General features: G+C 37.6%; 2 protein-coding genes across 2 annotated transcripts; both read right to left on the bottom strand.

Moving 5' to 3' along the window:
- Nucleotides 1–8,889: 8,889 nt before the first annotated feature.
- Nucleotides 8,890–21,359, bottom strand: LOC125252591 (sialoadhesin-like). The gene is made up of 9 exons (XM_048166024.1): nt 21,200–21,359; nt 20,975–21,043; nt 20,446–20,784; nt 20,130–20,363; nt 19,468–19,794; nt 18,007–18,216; nt 10,207–10,312; nt 9,616–9,670; nt 8,890–9,530 (listed from the first exon to the last, which is right to left on the bottom strand). Exons 2-9 carry the CDS (start codon nt 21,018–21,020, stop codon nt 9,462–9,464), a joined length of 1,386 nt encoding a protein of 461 aa, XP_048021981.1. The 5' UTR covers nt 21,021–21,043; nt 21,200–21,359; the 3' UTR covers nt 8,890–9,461.
- On the bottom strand, nt 11,015–12,754 carry LOC125252598. Its single transcript, XM_048166037.1, has 4 exons — nt 12,448–12,754; nt 12,215–12,283; nt 11,686–12,024; nt 11,015–11,600 (listed from the first exon to the last, which is right to left on the bottom strand). Exons 2-4 carry the CDS (start codon nt 12,258–12,260, stop codon nt 11,350–11,352), a joined length of 636 nt encoding a protein of 211 aa, XP_048021994.1. The 5' UTR covers nt 12,261–12,283; nt 12,448–12,754; the 3' UTR covers nt 11,015–11,349.
- Nucleotides 21,360–21,936: the final 577 nt, after the last annotated feature.

Raw genomic sequence — 21,936 nt, 5'->3', positions numbered from 1 at the left:
CGGTTCTCCACTTTTACGTCCCTGGTAAGAGGAGTGGCATTTCTAGTTCACATGGCAAAATCCTGCAAACACACGAACCAAAACAGTAAATGCAAAGGTTGGCACCGATGTGACTTACCTCGTACTCCAGATGAGATGGACCAAGCAAGGAACATTATCCTTAAAGCAACACAAAAAGCTGCTTTTGCAAAAGAACTGTCAGCGCTCCAAGCTAACCAAGCAGTGTCCAAAAGTAGCCGCTTGCGGAAACTCAGTCCGATCATGGAGAATGATTTCATCTGTGACGGAGGACGACTAAAGCACTCTCAGTTGCAGCTGCAGAAAAGAACCCAATAATTCTGCCCAAAGATAGCCACATCTCCCTACTGCTCACTCGGCATCACCATGAGCAAGTGAAACATCAAGGCCGTCACTTGACGGAAGGAGCGATTAGGGCAGCAGGACTGTGGATCTTGGGAGGCAAGGCGCTAATCAATTCAGTACTCCACAAATGCATAATCTGTCGCAAGCTGCGTGGAAAGCTGGAAGAACAACGCATGGCGGACCTGCCATCTGAACGCCTCAAAACCTGCCCTCCCTTTACGTATGTGGGGCTAGATGTATTTGGACCCTGGTCTGTCACAACCAGATGCACTAGAGGAGGACAGGCAGAGAGTAAGCGGTGGGCCATCATGTTCTGCTGTATGAGTTCGAGAGCTGTACATGTCGAGGTCATTGAGTCTATGGACACCTCAAGCTGTATAAATGCTCTCAGGCGATTCTTTGCACTCAGAGGACCTGCAAAACAGCTCCGTTCCGATTGCGGTACCAATTTCATTGGAGCGTGCAAGGAGCTTGGAATGGACAAAATGGTGCAGAGGTACCTCAGTGAGCAAGGATGCAGCTGGGAATTCAACCCACCACACAGTTCTCACATGGGAGGCTCGTGGGAGCGTATGATTGGCATTGCCAGAAGAATCCTAGATTCAATGTTTCTGCAGCTGAACACTCGCTTAACTCATGAAGTTCTTTGCACACTAATGGCAGAAGTTACTGCTGTCATTAATGCACAACCACTCTTACCTGTCTCTGCAGACCTGGAACAACCTTTCATACTTTCACCATCAATGCTCCTTACACAGAAGACAGGAGTTCCGCCTCCTCCTGGAGACTTCTCAGACAAGGACCTGTACACAAAGCAATGGAGACAAGTTCAGGCTCTTGCAAACCAGTTCTGGACCCGCTGGAGCCGTGAATACTTACCTTGCTTTCAACACAGACAGAAGTGGACAGTACCTCGCAGAAACCTTCAAGTTGGAGATCTAGTTCTGCTCAGGGACAAGCAGGTAGCCCGCAACTGCTGGCCAATGGCCAGAATCACTGCCATATTCCCTGGAAAGGATGGACATGTAAGAAAGGTTTAGGTGACTACTAGGGCTGGGCGATATATCGCATGCGATTCTCACGCGCATTTCGTCAGTAAAGCCGGTTCCCTGATTACCTCTAAATCGCCATCACCTGCTTTAAAATGGAGCGCCTTTTAATAGACAGAGCCGTAGTTCACTGATAAGCCACGCAAAATCGGGTTCATTATCGAAGTCGATTCATCTTCGATACTGAACGCGATTTTGCGTGGCTTGTCCGTGAACTACGGCTTTGTCTATTAAAAGGCGCTCCATTTTAAAGCAGGTGATGGCGATTTAGCGGTAATCAGGGAACCGGCTTTACTGACGAAATGCGCGTGAGAATCGCATGCGATATATCGCCCAGCCCTAGTGACTACAAGTGACCAAGGCAATATAAAAACCTTTCTAAGGCCAATTGCAGAAGTTGTTCTACTTTTACCCAAAGACTGATCTAGAAGTTAAGGTTAATTTTGTTAAAAAGATAATGTTTGATAAGTTGTTAAAAACAAGCTAACTGTGATGCTAATAACCATTATAGCTGCTACTATAGCTGTGATTGTTTGTTGCAGACATTTATAATTATGATTAATCAAGACATAGACATTGAATATTGTTTTATTACAGTTTTATTACAGTTTTCACCGCAACATGTCAATGACTAAGAGTGACAGTAAATGATCAACCTTACTACGACTCTGTCTTCATTGGCTACGGTTTAACTTGGTGTTTAGTCAGAGTTTCAACACACTGCACGAGAACACTACAACCACACTTTAACAACATATGGGCAGATCCCTCGAGTGCAGCTGATGACGCTTTGAAGTGACGCTAAAGAGAGCGAGGATATCATTTCACTTAATTCAATTCCTCCGTCCTCGCTTCTTTTCCTTGGGTGCTTCTCAATTCTTATTTGTGCATCCTCGTTTCCTTTCCTCGCGTCTTCCTTTCCTCTCCACCCCTTCAGGATGTGAGGGAAGGACGCAAGGAAAAGACTCGAGGATGTAGGAATTTAATCAAGTGAAATGATATATCCTCTCTCCCTTTAGCGTCATCAACTGCGCTCGAGGGATCTGCCCACATGTTATTAAAGTTTGGTTATTTAAAAAAAAAAATATATATAATATATTAATAAAACATGCCCCGTAGAAATATGTGAGATGTAAAGTTTATTTAATCTGTAAAAGTAAAGCATACATTTAAATTATTGTGACAGATGTGAAAGGGGAGGAGAATTTATGCGTGCGTCACGTTTCTTGACGAGAAAGACTTCCGCAAAGGATGCACCTGTGTATCCTCACTCGTGACTCCTTGGGAATAGTGATGGGAAGTTCGGATCATTTTACCGACTCTGACTTTTGAGTCTCGTTCAGCAAAATGAACGAATCTTTTTTTGAGTCATTTCGTTCATTTTAGCAAAATGTAATTAAAATGTTACGTGTTACTTCCCCAACACATATACTACATATGCAAACGTTGATCACACTACAAACAATACAAAACTACAATGCTATAAGATACAGAAATTATTAATTCATTCTTTACCTGGGTCTTCAGTTTATGATAAGCTGATTAAGCTCACCTCACCTCTTGTCTGACAAGTCTGACGTGACAGGCAGCCCCATATGCTAAACCAATGCAGTCTGAGCCGCAAAGAGAATTGATCAGTTCTTTTCATGAGTCTTTCGGGTATTTGAGTCGTTCCTTAATCACGTGACAGACCCATACTCTATTTCTGACATTTCTGTCACTATGTTTTTGTTACTGTGGTGTGTTAATATTTTATAAATAAATAAAGCCCTGTTATAAATAAAATATTGATTAATTTATCTTTTTGACTGTCTATCTGTAAATAAACACTAGGCTATATAATAATATAATAATCCAAGCCTACAATACAAAGTATTTATAGCCTAGTTTGTTCATTTTTAATCCAATTTTGAGTTTGCTGGTATAATAATTGCTTTTCCTAGGCAGACTTGACATATTGGTCTATCTAATATAAGAAGATTGCTCAAAAAGGACATAATGACATAAATTAAAAGTAAATAACATTTTGAATTTGAATTATTAATGTTAGTTTAAAACATTAAGGTTATGATAACTTCAGCTTTAACAATTGTAACCCAAACTGAAATAAAACTGGAGAGTTAAAGTTATTTACATAGAAATATAATGTGCTTGGGTCACACAGCCTGACTGTATTGACTGTATTGGTTTAGCGTATGGGTCTGTCACGTGATTAAGGAACGACTCAAAAACCCAAAAGACTCACGAAAAGAACTAATCAATTCTCTTTCCGTCTCAGGCTGCATTGACTGAATCAGGTGAACTACTACTACAGTACAGAATTTCAAAATGAACGAATCGTTCAAGAACGACACATCACTACTCGGGAAGCCTCCTCACTCCTCGATCCTCACCTCCTCGTGGTGCTATTAGAGAATTGAGATGTCCTTCAAAATGGCTGAGCTTGATCGGTTTCCGGGTCATAGGATAGAGGACGGAGGAGCGAGGAAACGAGGAGGGATATTGAGAAGCACCCATTGTGTCCTTCCCTCGCATCCTGAAGGGGTGGAGCAAAGATGCGAGGAAAGAAGCGAGGAGAGGAAACGAGGATGCACAATAAAAAACTCCGGAATGAGAGTAGGCTATAGTTCCTAGACATATCAGCCTAGAAAATCACAACTTTTCATTTTCCGTCGGTCTTAGTACACAATGTAACTACAGAAGAGTCAAGTTTTAAATAGGAAAAATATCAAAACTCTTTGGTCATTTTTGAGCGAGATGCTAACAGTCTAATCAGATTCAATGAACTATGCTAAGCTGGTTAATGTGTGATCACTTATATCAATGTTATTTATATATCGTCATATCATCCAGCCCTAAAACTTGTTTGGTTTTAGTCAGTGTTTATTTAAAAACACCCAATTATGCAGAATATAAGATGGTAAATATTTAATTGATGAGTTGTCAACACAATATATAACAATACAATATATGATTTTACCCCCAAAATCCAACATTTTGGCACAAAATGATAACTGCAAAACAGGTTTCTCTGCCTGGAGAAAGTATTTGCTTCTTTTGTAGCTTTCAGCAGTCTGTAAAAATATTCCTCAGATTTTGTGTCAAAGCTATTGGTACAGTCAGTTGCAAAGCTCTTTCCCGTTTTGGATGTGTTTTGTGTGATTTTCGCGGCATTCACGCTGAAAACCAATGCTGCCGCTCAGTCTTTGCCACTCAGTGGGCGTGACCGCAGTCATAACGGTCGACGGTGATGTCACGTGCATACCCTCTATAAATAGAGTGCCTCAGAGATGACGCATTTTTGTAGGCAAAACCCGGAAGCGAGTTAGCATTTTAGGACTTCCGGTTCCAACGCCGTAAAGTCTGGGGGTTTTTTGAATGAGTTTTTGCTAAATCGCCTGAAATAAGGTCTGTGGTTAACAAAGCTTCTAAATACTTTCACGTTTTGATCTATGACATAAAACACACCAGTTATAAGCCACTTGTGATTTTTTAAACTTTTACTGTGTCTTAAAATCGGCGGTTGCTAACAAATTGCTAAAAGGGACTACTTCCTTTGGCGGGGACTTTAGACGTCATCATTAAAAACAGGACATTTGGACAGCATTTCTCATGAAAAAGTGGATAAGTATTCATAACAGCACAGATCATAATCAGCGAGCATGTTTATAAATAAAGTTGTTTTCTAAATAAAGTTTGAGAAAGCTTGGTGGTGGTGACGTTGATCCGCGACCATGGTGTGCTGTAGTCCGTTTATAGCCTACTGTTAGCCTTTTATATCTTATGACTTTATTTAGGCTTCAAAATCTATAAATATTGTGTTAACTTGTAAAGATTATCTTGATAGACAAAACATGTAAGTGTCATAACCCTTTGTTAAACACAGAGCTTATTTTCTGCGATTTTCCAAAAGTCTATGGGAAAAACGCATAGGCTTTCAATCGAGGGAACCCGTGCGCCGCTAACTTCCGGGTTGGCCCACAAAAACACGTCATCCCTGGGGTACTCCATAGGCAGAAACTAATCACGTAAATCAAAACAGCTGCAAAGAGCTTAGAAGCCAAGAGGCGACACTTTGATACTTTTTGGGTAACAGCCACTAGATGGCGCTCTGGTAGTGCGGCCGCCATTATGGGGTGAAAATACCATAGACTGTAAAAAAATATGGACGTAGTGTCCGTGACGTCACCCATAGATTTCTGAAGAGCAGTTTTGAGGCGAAAATGAGGCCGCTGCCATCTTAGCTGCGCGTCACCGCACGTCACCCGGATAACTGACAATTGGCAAAGAGGCGGGAACTGAGGTGCCATGGTTACTGAAACCACGCCCGCCTAGCTTCGACGTGACCATGTTAGCAGGCAAAGGACATACTATCTAAAATATTAATATTCTAATGATATAACTTATCTTTATTAGTTAATAAAGATAAGTCATATCACTAGAAAGTTATAAAGGTTTACTGTCAATCTACGGTGTCTTTTTTACAATATGCTCCAGCACCAGTAATAGAAATTTGTGTCGGGTTTGCACATGACAACACGAAAAATCAAATGGGACTTCATACCTTTATAATGAAATAGTGATCGCGAAATAAATCCAATCCGTTGCACTTGGGTAAAATGTCCATGAGTGTCCACTGAAAAACAAACAAAACAAAAAACAGTACTTTTTGTCCACAAAAGCGTTAAATCCATGAAATATTAATATATTATCCATTGTTTGCATCACATTCCTTCTGAATGATCTGCTCTCCATCATCGTTCTTCAAGAAATTATGCAACCTGTGCAGCGTTTATGTTGTAAAACTGTATATGATCATATATCTCACAAAAAAATGAGCCCGCGTCCAAAATGCAGCAGTTTTAGTTATAATATCCAAGCAGTGCTGTTGGAGTTTGTGGTGTCTTGAGAGGGATATTCTCCAGCCATAGTCATAGTAAATCTCACGAACAAAACTTTTAGCCACGACGATCCTTTCCTTCCGCACGCGTGCACATCTACACAGACGCACATCTGTCTCGACCATTAACGCAGCAAACCATATTATTTTATAATTGTATAAAATAATCCCGAAAAAAGCATAAACACGGCAGAGATGCCAAATTCAGCGGCTGGAATTAGCTGAGGTGACGGCTCCACAGACAACAGCGCGATCCACCTGTCACTCAAGTGACCACGCCCTTAATTATGCAGAACTTTAAAGTTTAATATAATTTAAAAGGATGAGTTATAAAAAAATTACACCCCCTCAGAGTTGTCATGAAGGGCAACATTAGCAGTATAGACCAAAACCACAATTTGTACCAGGCTGTAAACATGTTTTTTCTACTGTAAAACTGGCCATTCTAACATGGGACTCAGTGAGATTCTGCTCTCTTTCGGAGCCTGTCCCTAGCGGCCAGTCAATGAATTGCAGTTTAAGTCACTTCCGTATTGGCCTCAAGAGAAAATGGGGGAGGTTGTCGCTTGGGAAAATACTAACTGGGACCATAGAATCCTTCACAGCTTACGCACCCAAAATCGGCGAATTTCACTGCCAAATCAGAAGCGCAGTAGAACAGTTTTTTAAATTAAGTCAGCAGTAAATTGTATGGCTCCTATAGTAAATGTTGTAAGTTGTATATGTTTAATTTTACCAGTTGTGGAATCCAACCATTGAACCATCTAAAGTAGTTAGCCTACTTTATTGAGTACTTCCATTTTATGCAACTTTAAACATTTATTAATTGTAAATTAATAATTAATAAATTTAAGATCATCATGTTTAAAGTGAACAATATATTTTAGACCTAGTGGAGTAATAGTAATAATATTGAATTGAAATGGGCTAAATTGTATGTTTTAATGGATCACGCTACAGACATAATGATCTTATAATACATGATGCATTGCTGTGTCCGTTATCGCATAATTCACACTTTTGGTTTAACGGACATTAGACAACACTGCTAAATCAAGCTGTTATATTCATGTATTTATGGTCCAACATTCCCAATTTTTCTGATGCATGTCCTTAATTTAATTTCATATGTTGGAAATAATTCAGTGTTTATAAGCCTTTTAAAGAATTTTAACCCAAACTGACTGAGCAAAGGTTTTGTGAAAAAAGTTAAACACAAAGTGTGTAAAATAAACTGCAAAAAGGATTTGATGATCACTAGTGATAGTATTTTATTCTGTGTTGTCATCATTCAGGTTGGATTTCAGCTTTAATGTACTTTTTTTTTAATAAAGCAGCTGATATTGCCATAGAAACTAGTGGACTGCCAACTCGCCACAAAATGGCGGAAACGCAGGGCTGCTGCTCTATTAAAGGATTAGTCCACTTTCAAATTAAAATTTCCTGATAATTTACTCACCCCCATGTCATCCAAGATGTTTATGACTTTCTTTCTTCAGTCGAAAAGAAATTAAGGTTTTTGATGAAAACATCCCAGTTTTATTCTTCTTATAGTGGACTTCAATGAACTCCAAATGGTTGAAGGTCAAAATGACAGTTTCAGTGCAGCTTCAAAGGGCTTTAAACGATACCAGATGAGGAATAAGGGTCTTATCTAGAGAAACCATCACTCATTTTCTAAAAAAATAAATAAAAATTGTATACGTTTTAACCATAAATGCTCATCTTGAACTAGCCCTGCCATCCACAGGTCAAAGTTTAAACTAATTGTTATAAACTTGCAATTTAGTTCAAACTTTGACCTGTGGAGGGCAGTATTATTAGAAGAAGAGAGCTAGTTCAAGATGAGCATTTATTGTTAAAACCTATATAATTATTTATTTAATTTTTAGAAAATGAGCGATGGTTTCTCTAGATAAGACCCTTATTCCTCATCTGGGATTGTGTAGAACTCTTTGAAGCTGCACTGAAACTGTCATTTTGACCGTTTGGGCTCCATTGATGTCCACTATATGGAGAAAAATCCTGGAATGTTTTCATCAGAAACCTTAATTTCTTTTCGACTGAAGAAAGAAAGACATGAACATCTTGGATGACATGGGGGTGAGTAAATTATCAGGAAATTTTAATTTGAAAGTGAACTAATCCTTTTAGTGTCACTTCTTGTTAGTGTATATCAGGGATGGACAACTCCGGTCCTGGAGGGCCAGTATCCAGCAGAGTTTAGCTCCAACCCTAATCAAACACACCTGAACCAGCTAATCAAGGTCTTTAGGATTAGTAGAAAGTTATAGGCAAGTGAGTTTTTATCAGGGATGGAGATAAACTCTGCAGGACACTGGCCCTCCAGGACCGGAGTTGTCCATCCCTGGTGTATATTCTTTGACAGCTGTGTGCAATGAACAAAGAAGATGAGTCCAGGACAAAGGGGTCATGGGAAATGAAGTTCTATAAATGTAACCATCGTCCGGGGTGGAGTGACCTCTGGTGGCTAACTAGAGCACCCCAACTGGTGAACAACAACTTGTAGATTTATGTGTCATAATGAATATACACTACCATTCAAAAGTACCATGTTTTTGAAAAGATTATGTGCACCAAGGCAGCATTTATTTGAAGAAAAATACAGCCAAAACCATAATAGTTACTATTTTCAAGAATGTTTTGATAAACAAGGTTACAGAACAGCATTTATTTTAAATACAGATGTGAGATAATGTATTTTTTTTTCATCTGAAGACACCTACAGACCACAACAATTTAAGCAAATTGTATATATATATATATACACTATTAGATGGTTTAAAATTCAGGAGAAACACACCTATGTACACCTATTCAGTCACTTTACAAAATGTTCCATATTTTTGTATAATTTCAGTAAAATTATATTTTGACACTACACAAATGACATCAATAGACATTTGACAAGAGCAAAAGCTTGTTACAATATGGCAGCAGACGACAACAGTTGAATTGGTCAGTAGTTTTTTTTTTTTTATGACGGGTCTAAACTGAGTGTTAGCTGAACTTCACAGAGGCATAATGAACATCATCTGAGGTTGAATGCACAGCAGTAGGTGCCAAAGATGAGTCCTTTATGTGAGACTGCTTGAAATTAACAGTTGAATAATGAACGTCCTGATCCTTTACGTCCTGTGTGCAGACTGTAGATAAGGCTTATCATACAGTGTATCATACAGTGTAACATAACCTGACTGAGAGTTGAGCAGAATACAAAATATCAGTGACAGAACACAAAATATATGCATGTCAAATAATCAGTTTGGTTGATGCTCTCACCTGTACATCATCCTTTCTCTCCTCATGCTGCTGAGATGGATTATTCCTTCTCCTCCTGTTTAAAATGCATCATGTTAAAAGAAATCAGCTTTTGTAATGGACAACGTATACATTTTAAAAAATCTCAAATCTTCCTCTCAATCCAAACAGACCTACTGAAACTAAACTGCAAAAACAGCTTGTTTCAAAACCACGACACATTAACCATCAACACCCACAATTACACAGCAGTGACGACTTTCTGAAGCTCAGCAACTTGGCCAACACATTCATGGTAAAGCAATAAGGAGGAAGACAGATGAAGTTATTTTTATAAACTAGAGGACATAACAATAAGTAGAATAGGGAAAATCTGTCAAAACTTGTGCTGTTTCTGCTGTGTAGCACCTACTGCTCTGAAGTATCTCAATAGTTAACATGGTCCCTGATTATTTCAGTCTGACTGTAACAACTAGAGCCGGCAGCATTTGCAAAGCCCATGAGAAAGCATAGTTGCTTATATGCAAAGATACAGAGATAATATTCCTCTTGACAAATATTACAAATGGACCTCAGGGGAAAATAGAATACATAATAATAACAAATGTTCACCTATACCACAGGACTCCTATGAGTGCAAGAACCAGAATCACGGACAGTGTGATTACGGTGTTCCGTAAAGCTGTGCTCTCCGCTTGATTTGGGGTGATCTGGATTTCTAGTATAAGACACGAGTTTCAGACACACAAAACATGAGAAATACACTTATGACATTAAAACACTAATTAAATATCAAGTACATCATCTGAGTTCAGTGATCATTTCACACTGAATCACATGTATCATGAGAGATGTGTTGCCTCCTACAGCACAGGAATACTCTTGAAGCTCTTCATCACTGACTGAGTCCAGGTACAGCTTGTTGTCTTTAGTGAATCCATCCGTTACCTGCCGTCCGTTCTTGTACCAGATGTAAGTGTGTTTGTCGTTCAGAGTGCATTTAGTTGAACAGCTTAATATCACTTCCTGTCGCTCTGAAGTAATGTTTGGGCTGCTTGTCACCATTGTATCTGAAAACAAAAGCCTATTAGAAATTATATAGGAAACATTTTTAACTCAATTTTGAATAAGCAGTTACCTGTGACAGTAAGAATGACTCCAGGTGATCCAGAGTATGTTCCTCCTGTTGTGTCAGTGATGATCCTGAATCGATATTCTCCAGAGTCGTTCATCTTGAGCTCTTTGATTCTCAGTGTGTTCCCCACATACTCCACACGACCAGCAAACTGACGCTCCTCACACAGATCCTTGAAATCATTAGATTGGCCATAATGCCAGAATGTTTTATTTATAGTATGACCAGAGGGATGTGAGTATGTGCAGGAAATGTCTACTGTTGATCCCATCAAAGCACAGACTCTTCTAGAGGTGTAAGTCACACCCCAGCAGAGATCCTTAGAAATACCTGAAAGAGACACAGAATCCTGCTGTGAAAGTCATAATTAAGACCTAATTAGGGCCTGTTTACACCAAGATGAATGTTTGTCACAAAATAAGAAGAAATGTCATGCAAACAGATGAGGGGTCAAGTGCAACATCTGCAAGTATGTGTATTGGGACTGGCACCACAATCAAATTGCATGAGGAAATCACAAACAATTTTCATGAAATAAAAAAGACTTTAAACGTGTCCATATTTACTGATGTATAAACACTGATGTTATATTATTGTTCATTAAATAAACATATCAAGTGTCACTCATACACAGGAGAGGAGGAAATCTTATGGTCTGAAGTAAGAGAACAGGAGTAACTGCCAGCTCCATTGGTTTGAAAACTAGTGCCTCTGTATATATTATCTCCTAAATTTAAATATTTTCCATTTTGTTTCCAGTAGTAATTCTGTGGTCTGGATGGCAAATCACAGGAAGAATCACAGGTCACTGCAGGCATCACTCTCTGATCTGTCTGGTCTGTAGTTGCAGGAATCATCCTCACCTGCAGGTCTGAATTAAAGTAAAAATTAAGAAACACTTCATCACATGACAAATAAAAACAGCTGAACTGACCAGAATCTAGACTCAGTTTCACCTCTGACTGTTAGATTGACAGCGTCTGAACTGAGATGTTTAACTCCATCCTTCATGAACATGAGTTGATATTCTCCAGAGTCTCTCTCTCTCAGGTCTGAAATTGTGAGTGTTGAATGGTGGTTTGTGACCCTCTGCTTCACCCGTCCTGAGTAGTCCCAGTCTAAAGTCAAATCTTCAGGTTCATCTTTCTTTCTCCAGTTTGAGCTCTGTTTCCGGCTGAACCAGAACACAGTTCTGATGCTGATTTCAGAATAAGAACATCTCAGCTGCACAGTGTTTTCCCTCAGAGCACAAACATCTTCACAGGTCACAGAGAGAAGGTCCAATGATAGACAGCCTGATGAAAAGTTAACACTCAGACTAAAACGTTTGCACTGATGAAAGAAAGATCCTCATATGACAAACCACATGAGACACTATAACAGCAGTGAGGCAACTCTCCTTCATGTCTAAAATGTCTGTAGTATATAGAAATACATTTTGATAAGACATTGATACACTATAATCCATTAACACAACAATCTTACCTGAAATGTGTATAAGTAGGATCAGTGATATGAGTCTGAAGTCCATGCTTTAACTTTGAAAATAATTTACTTGTTTGTCCAGAATAATAAAAAAAAAAAATGTAGAGAGAGGCACACATTATTTTTAAATCATCTCAATAACTCCTACATGAATTGTACTTATTGAAAGTTATAACATGGTTAACGAAATGTTAATTTTACAATTTTCTTAAAACAATTACATGTATACTTACAAGTTGCAGATTTCTCCAGTTATGAAGAATTTGAGCACTGTTGCAAAAGTGCGTCAACGTCTGAAGTTGACCAGGCAAACAGATGATCTTATTTCCTTCCTTTTTATGAAGCCTTTTTTTTTTTACCCACTTGTTGTCGGTCAGCGGCAGTTAACTACCCACTAGCATCAAGTTCACTTTTAGGCTTTACTTTTCCCAGTTGAGTCAATGACAAATCTTGTTTAAAACACATTTCAAATTTAAAAAAAGTATTTGTTGATCTCATATGGTTTACACACCATTGGAAAACCTTTACACCATTCTCAATAAAAGTTAATTTAATGATTTAATGAAACATCATGTGATGAAACTGTATTAATTCATAAACATCTTTAAGTTTTGGGGGACATTAAAATAATCTTCTGTTGTCATAAACGGATCAAGATTTCTGATATTTAGAGATAAGTAAGTCTTTGAAGTATTACAATATATATATATATATATATATATGAAAAGTGGGAAAAGTGTTTTTTCCCATGTTTGAACTGTCAGCATTGGTGTATAACGCAACAAGGCTTCCTGAAGTCAACAGATTGCACTGAATCTCCAATATAAACAACATAAAGAAGGTATATTTTAAATGTTTGTTTAATTGCATATTTTTACTAAGCATGAATGAAGGCCAGTATCACTGATACTAGTACTGATACTGATGTCACTATTAAATTGATTTTTTCCCCTCAATTTTAGCCATTAATTACAGCCATTCAACATTACATTATAATTGGAAGCAATCAATGTTCAGATTTTTACTTGCCCTGCTAAAATGCACAAAAAAGGTTTTGTTTTTGACCCATGTAACCTTGTAAACAGTGCTTTAAGATTAGGTCTAACTTGTAAATATGCAGGAATTGAATAATCAAACACTACACAGTCTTCACTGCATACTCTCACAAAGTCATCCTCTATGCCAGCGCCAGATTCCTCAGCTCCTCCCACTCATTCCCAATCCCCAGAATATTACCCGCCTGCACCTGTCTCTGGTCATTAAGAACTCTGTACATCATCACTGCGTTGTCTGGTCTCATCACATTTACAAGTATATGATTTAACTGACTCACTCACCTTCTCCCTGTGGGAACTGTCATCTTTGCCTTCTTTGGATCTCATGCCAGTCACACTTTATCCATTTCCTGTCCTGCAAAAGAGAACAACGACTGTTAGGAGTTAAGTTACCAGTTGAATCTTTTCCTTCTGTTTATTCCCGAGTATTCCTGTCGATTCTTCAAGTCCAGTGGTAAATATTCCTCATGCTCTTCTGAATGTGACACATATTATAAATTGAATATAGATCAATCCTTATTAAAGCTACAAAAGTTATTCAGTCAAGAGCAGTGGGTGAATTTCTCATTGTCTTTTGTTCTTTGAATAACATAAATGACACAGACAGCAGCAGGTTTATTAGGCTCCTGTCACTTTAAGTTATTTTAACTCATTTAAGATTGTACTTTTGGTATCTTTAAGGCTCTATATGGTTAAATTCTAGAGATATGGGGATCTCAATGTGGCTCAGTGTGTAAATTGTTAATTTGTAGACATTTTCAGAGGTCAAAAACTAGATGTGGGCCACATTGCATAGTGCTGATACTTTTTTCTTTTAAAGAGGAATGTCGGGGGGAGGGGAATTATCTCTTTTCCGTCTAATGATGCTTCCATCTTTATGAAGTTATTTCCCCCCTCAGGTAATTTAGCTCCAAATCTCAGGAGAAAACTTTCACTTTGACCCCCTCCACAAAATAGTGGATAACTCCATAAATTTGCATCCATGACAAAAAACATATTAACAAAATAAAAAATGTTAGCCAGGGAAGTTCCTGAAATCTGGTTGATTTGACACAGAATGATCCAGCAGTTTTGATCATTTTAAAAAGAAATAGATTTTAAAGAAATAGCAATAAAATTCAAAAACTTCAGGTTCTCTTGTCAAGAATTTTAATTGTGCTTTTTTTATTGATTATAATATGAGGGCTTAATATCATTCAAAAAAATTAATTTTCATATTTCAGAATTAAAAACATGATCATCATAAAAAGTGAATTAAAGTCATTATAGTATAAAATGATTACTGTCACATAGTGTTGCTGGAAAGCAGACAAGGAAGACAAGTACAATCCAACACAAAGTTTTAATACAGAAGATCAAACAGACAGGTGAGCAGGCAGCAACACATACACTTAACATAGACAATACCGAATCTTAGTGATTGCACTCATGATCAGAGGCATAATAAGACCATGGCGACAGTAAAATCCCAGTTGAGGTGCATTTATTGTGCAGACAGTGCAAATCCCAAAAAAGCAAAACCAAGAAAACTATAAAAATAAATGTTAAAAAAATATATATATCTACAAGTCTTTTGTTGGAACGTAGTCACAACAGCAGTTGTATAGTTTAAATAACTTTCTTTAGTTTAAATAACTTTAATAAACTTTCTTAAACAGAAGCTTCTATTGCTTCGCTTCTCTTCACTTTCACTTTCACTTCAACTCCACACAACCATCCTGACCCTCTAGACTCAACCCATCATGTGCTAACTCCGGCAGCCATAGTCTAGGCCACACATTGGAGTGTAGCATTCTACAGGTAACTTTCTTACATACGCACTTCTTCCTTATGCAAAACAACATCTATCCATGAATAAATTACACAATATAACAATACAACAAATTAATTAACCTTGTTTTAAAGGAATATTGGAAACCCCCTATGACATCATACCCAACATGGTTTCTCCCATTCAGAAGGCACATCCACCATGTTTAAATACTCCACTTTTAAACAATACAGGTTTGACAATACAATACTATGTAACCTCATCTTAAATAAAAACTTAAAATCAGACATATGTGCACTGTGGTTATTTATACTAACAATGAATGAGCAATGTTAGCACTAACACATTGTACATATCCACTACACATAACAAACAAATGCACATCGTATCCCCACATATCTTAAACACATAAAACACTACATTCAGTATTCAGTCTGTGTATGCATGATATCAGTGTTAATAAACAGACCGTTTTAATGCTGCAACAATATATGTGTGTGTTAGATGTGGTGTATGTACATATAGTCTAAAAATGATCACGGGGTTGCTCCGTGACACTGGACAATGAACTGAACACAAGTAGGAACTTAAATAAACAGCTGTGAGGATTGTTAGTGTCCATGGTGATTGATGAGTGGCGGCAAGGTGGAACAGGGAACACGAGACATGATTGACAACAAACTAAAAGTCCTTGAACTAAACATAACAATTACATTATACAAATCAGATAGATAGGCAATTTATGTACCTTTACATAAATGTTTTGCCATTCATGCATGATGAAAGATTGACAATATCAGGGATAAAGTTGATCTGACTGTCTAAAATTCAATGGATATATGAACTGGAAATAAGTTAAATACTAGGCCTAATCTGCCTTTACATGCATTACACAAATTACACAAATACTAGGCCTAATCTGCCTTCTTAATTCGTAGGGTATATGTAGTTGCACCTTTGCAGCTATAACAGCTTCAACTCTTCTAGGAAGGCTTTCCACAATGTTTAGGAGTCTTTTTATGGACATTTTTGACCATTCTTCTAGAAGCGCATTTGTGAGGTCAGGCAGTGATGTTGGCGAGAAGGCCTGGCTCACAGTCTCCGCTCTAATTCATCCCAAAGGTGTTCTGTCGGGTTGAGGTCAGGACTCTGTGCAGGCCAGTCAAGTTCCTCCACAACAAACTCGCTCATCCATGTCTTTATGGACCTTTCTTTGTGCACTGGTGCGCAGTCATGTTGTAACAGGAAGAGGCCATTCCCAAACTGTTCCCACACAGTTGGGAGCATGAAATTGTCCAAAATGTCTTGGTATGCTGAAGCATTAAGAGTTCTTTTCACTGGAACTAAGGGGTCAAGCCCAACCCCTGAAAAACAACCCCACACCATAATCCCCCCTCCACCAAACTTAACACTCGGCACAATGCAGTCAGGCAAATACCGTTCTCCTGGCAACCGCCAAACCCAAACTCGTCCATTGGATTGCCAGACAGAGAAGCATGATTCGTCACTCCAGAGAACAGGAAGGCTTGGATGCAGCTGCTCAGCCATGGAAACCCATTCCATGAAGCTCTCTACACACTGTTCTTGAGCTAATCTTAAGGCCACACGAAGTTTGGAGGTCTGTAGCTACTGACTCCGCAGAAACTTGAAATAAAGCTAACACCTCCTACTACTACTTTACTAGTCCACAATAGATAGTGTTTGTTATATTTTGTTTACTTGACTGCTGTTACCACTGTTTCCTGTAGACCAAAGATGTTATAATGTTTCTGATTAAAGTAAATGCTTCTCTAAAGCTACAATTAGTTTAAAAGAAAAGGGGGAACTATTAAATAGTGAAGTGAATACTGAATAGTTATTGATTTGTCACTGAATTTTAAGTCTGAACATCTTAACAAATATTGGCACCCCACGGACATTATTTTACAGTGCTTTACATCATTACCACCTAATTACAGACATTAAAAAGTAGTCAAATAAACAAAATAAAACCCTCATAAACTTATTTTTGGGAAGAAACTGCATTCTGATATAAATAACCACCAATAAAAAAAGAAAAATGTGAACTTTAGTCAATGACAAACTAAGCTTAAACTGGACACAGCATTGCTTGGACCCAAAATATTAGAGCACAAATCCTGGTAAATAAACAGTTTGTTCACTTATTGAATTGTTTATTGATTGTTATGTGCATCATTACTGTGGTTACAGTTCATCCACTAAATTATAAAATATGAAATGTGCACTAAAACAGAAAAAAAGAAATCATAAGTTAAAGTTAAACAGAACACAAAGTTGGCACCATTTCATTAAAGTGGATCTTTGAAGGAGTTTTAAAGAATAAAAAAAAATCTTCTTATACTAATCATAAGCAGAAAAACTTGTACTATTGTTGTGTTTGATTATTCAGACTGAGCGGTCTTTGATATGTCACTGTCTGTGACATCACTGTATCACATGGTGCTGCTGACAGTTCTGACTGTTGCTAGGTGATGATCTGACAATGACATCACTCCGCCAGCTCTGATGGACAGACAGCAGATGAACAGATTTGAAACTGAGTCAGACTAATAGAAAGATATTAAATACATTTACAACAATGTTTTTTGTCATTGCATCACTTAGAGTAGAGCATAATTTCTCACCTTCCCTTTTGTTTTCAGTTTGGTTTTGAGATGAGATGCATTCTGATAAAAAACCTGTTGAATCATAATTCACATTTCAATTTATTATATTCACTGTTCATCATGCAATTGTGCCTGGATGTTTTACTCACCACATCCACAGAGCTGCTATTATGAGAAACTGAGGTGAAAACACCAGCAGAATGACTGTATAATGGCTGAACGCTGTGCTGTCCACTGGATCTTCACAACACAAAGAAGTGAATCATGACTATGAGAGAAACCATCTGAATTCAGCGATCATTTCACACTGAAGCACATGTATCATGAGAGATGTGTTACCTCCTACAGCACAGGAATACTCTTGAAGCTCTTCATCGCTGACTGAGTCCAGGTACAGCTTGTTGTCTTTAGTGAATCCATCCGTTTCCTGCCGTCCGTTCTTGTACCAGATGTAAGTGTGTTTGTCGTTCAGAGTGCATTTAGTTGAACAGCTTAATATCACTTCCTGTCCCTCTGATATAATGTTTGGGCTGCTTGTTACCATAGTATCTGAAAAAACAGAATTGAATTAAGAAATGTTAGGGCCTAACATTACTGTTCAAAAGGCTTTTTGAACTTTCTTCATGTGACCAATCAACATTTTCAATGTGACCATTGTAAGGGTGGTCCGCCTACAGGGGTTCAGGCTGTAGGGTTGCTGAATGACTAAAGAAATGTTATCAGCAAGATGGTAGAAAACTGTAAATTTCTTGTCTATTACCACCCACTGCAACTTATACCAAAGACAGAAATAAGCACAGTTATAATAGCAAAATATGTGGGAAAGCATAGCTATAGTGTGACAATATTATATTGCAATAGGGAGCACATTAACGTTAATACTAAATCAAAACTAGTTAGCACATCATTTGTAATAGAAAGGGTTTTAATGACAATATCTGGTTATGGTTACACTTAAAATAGTTAAAAAATAGATGTATACGAGATGATAAAATCATATACCATTAATCGTACCCAGCATGTATGTAAAAAGTTACCTGAAAGATAGAAAGAGCCCAGAAAAAGAGAGCAAGCAACAGTTACAATCTTCTTTTATCCCTTCCTTGACCATGTGAACTGAAACCCAAATGTGAGACATTCAAACTGACCAATCAGAAGATTAAAACTTCCCCCACTGTAGTAAAGGTGTGACAAGTTGTAGACCCCCGATGTACATACATCTTGGTCTATAGGGCTTGATCACTATCAGCACCTCTGAGCCTTCCAAATGATCCTTGTAGCAAGAGAGAGGGGGTTGAACCAGTAAAGCAAATGTCTTTGTTCATTTTAAAATATCTTTGGATATCTTTAACTTCACACCATCATGTGCATCACGTGCTGTCAGGAAGTGGAGCAGGTGCACTGAGCACACATACAGAACGTGAACACTCTTCATGAGTAATCCACTTCTCACATTTGTCTGCAGTATCCCAAAGTTACTGATGTAATATAGCTGTGTGTGCATATAAAAACCACAACTTTGCCTTCAGTAAAAGCTTTAATGAGATTTGAGTCTTGGGTGAATTCTTCAAATTAGATGTCATTATATATCTCTGACCAACTGTCTGCAGGGGTTTGAATACACCCAAATCAGTACTAAAATTTAAAACCTCAGTCACAATTGCAAAAAAAAAAAAAAAAAAAATCATATATAAAACAAAAACTTTTATATAATGGCACAGTTTTACTTGTGAACAGTTTGCCACAATTAGTGGCATTAAAATCATTAAAATTTGATTTTGATTCATCATGATCAGTTACCTGTAACAGTAAGAATGACTCCAGGTGTTCCAGAGTATTTTCCTCCTGTTCTGTCAGAAATGATCCTGAATCGATATTCTCCAGAGTCGCTGATCTTGAGCTCTTTGATTCTCAGTGTGTTCCCCACATACTCCACACGACCAGCAAACTGACGCTTCTCACACAGATCCTTGAAGTCACCAGGCCGATCGTAATGCCAGAATGTTTTAATTACAGTATAACCAGAGGGATGTGAGTATGTGCAGGAAATGTCTACTGTTGATCCCATCAAAGCACAGACTCTTCTAGAGGTGTAAGTCACATCCCAGCAGCCACTCTTAGAAATACCTGAAAGAGACACAGAATCCTGCTGTGAAAGTCATAATTAAGACCTAATTAGGGCCTGTTTACACCAAGATGAATGTTTGTCACAAAATAAGAAGAAACATCATGCAAACAGATGAGGGGTCAAATGCAACATCTACAAGTGTGTGTATTGGGACTGGCACCATGTCTTAAATGGCACACTTTGATTTGAAAAGACAAATTGCATGAGGAAATCACAAACAATTTTCATAATGAACATTCATATGAAAAACCTTTAAACGTGTCCACATATGCTCATGTATGAACACTGATATTATATTATTGTTCATTAAATAAACATATCAAGTGTCACTCACACACAGGAGAGGAGGAAATCTTATGGTCTGGAGTAAGAGAACAGGAGTAACTGCCAGCTCCATTGTGTACAATAATGCTTCTGTATATATTATCTCCTAAATATAAATATTGTCCATTTTGTTTCCAGAAATAATTCTGTGGTCTGGATGGCAAATCACAGGAAGAATCACAGGTCAGCATCACTCTCTGATCTCTTGGGTCTGTAGTTGCAGGATTCATCCTCACCTGCAGGTCTGAATTAAAGTAAAATTAAGAAACACTTCATCACATGACAAATAAACAGCTGAACTGACCAGAATCTAGACTCAGTTTCACCTGTGACTGTTAGATTGACAGCGACTGAGCCGAGACGTTTAACTCCATCCTTCATGAACATGAGCTGATATTCTCCAGAGTCTCTCTCTCTCAGGTCTGAAATTGTGAGTGTTGAATGGTGGTTTGTGACCCTCTGCTTCACCCGTCCTGAGTAGTCCCAGTCTAAAGTCAAATCTTCAGGTTCATCTTTCTTTCTCCAGTTTGAACTCTGTTTCCGGCTGAACCAGAACACAGTTTTGATGTTGATTTCAGAATAAGAACATCTCAGCTGCACAGTGTTTTCCCTCAGAGCACAAACATCTTCACAGGTCACAGAGAGAAGGTCCAATGATAGACAGCCTGATGAAAAGTTAACACTCAGACTAAAACGTTTGTATCGATGAAAGAAAGATCCTCATATGACAAACCACATGAGACACTATAACAGCAGTGAGGCAACTCTCCTTCATGTCTAAAATGTCTGTAGTATATAGAAATACATTTTGATAAGACATTGATACACTATAATCCAGTAACACAACAATCTTACCTGAAATGTGTATAAGTAGGATCAGTGATATGAGTCTGAAGTCCATGCTTTAACTTTGAAAACAATTTACTTGTTTGTCCAGAATAAAAAAATGTAGAGAGAGGCACACATTATTTTTAAATCATCTCAATAACTCCTACATGAATTGTATTTATTGAAATTTATAACATGGTTAATGAAATGTTAATTTGACAATTTTCTTAAAACAATTACATGTATACTTACATGTTGCAAATTTCTCCAGTTATAAAGAATTTGAGCACTGTTGCAAAAGTGCGTCAACGTGTGAAGTTGACCAGGCAAACAGGTGATCTTATTTCCTTCCTTTTATGAAGCCTTTTTTTACCCACTTGTTGTCGGTCAGCGGCAGTTAACTACCCACTAGCATCAAGTTCATTTTTAGGCTTTACTTTTACTGTTGAGTCAATGACAAATCTTGTTTAAAACATTTCAAATTTAAAGAAAAGTATTTGTTGATTTCATATGGTTTACACACCATTGGAAAACCTTTACACCATTCTCAATGAAAGTTAATTTAATGATTTAATGAAACATCATGTGATGAAACTGTATTAATTCATAAACATCATTAAGTTTAAGACATTTTATAACCTAAAATAATCTTCCTATAAATAAATGGATCAACACTTCTGATATTAATTTCTGAAGATAAATCTTTTACTAAAATCTGTTGACTTCAGCAAGCCTTGTTGCATTATACACCAATGCTGACAGTTCAAACGTGGGAAAAAGTACTTTTCATGTTTACCCCAGAATTTGCATGAATGTAACTCAAGAAGTATTAAAGATATTGTAATTAGTGCTGTCAATTGATTAAAAAAATGGTAACACTTTATTTTACAGTGCCGTAGTTACACGTTACTACATGTACTTACTCTAGTAATAACAATAAATCATGCATAATTACAAGTAACTAACCCTAAACCAAACCCTAACCCTAA

Source organism: Megalobrama amblycephala, linkage group LG2 (assembly GCF_018812025.1).
Source record: "Megalobrama amblycephala isolate DHTTF-2021 linkage group LG2, ASM1881202v1, whole genome shotgun sequence".
NCBI lineage: Eukaryota > Metazoa > Chordata > Actinopteri > Cypriniformes > Xenocyprididae > Megalobrama > Megalobrama amblycephala.
This window is presented reverse-complemented; position numbering and strand designations above follow the sequence as displayed.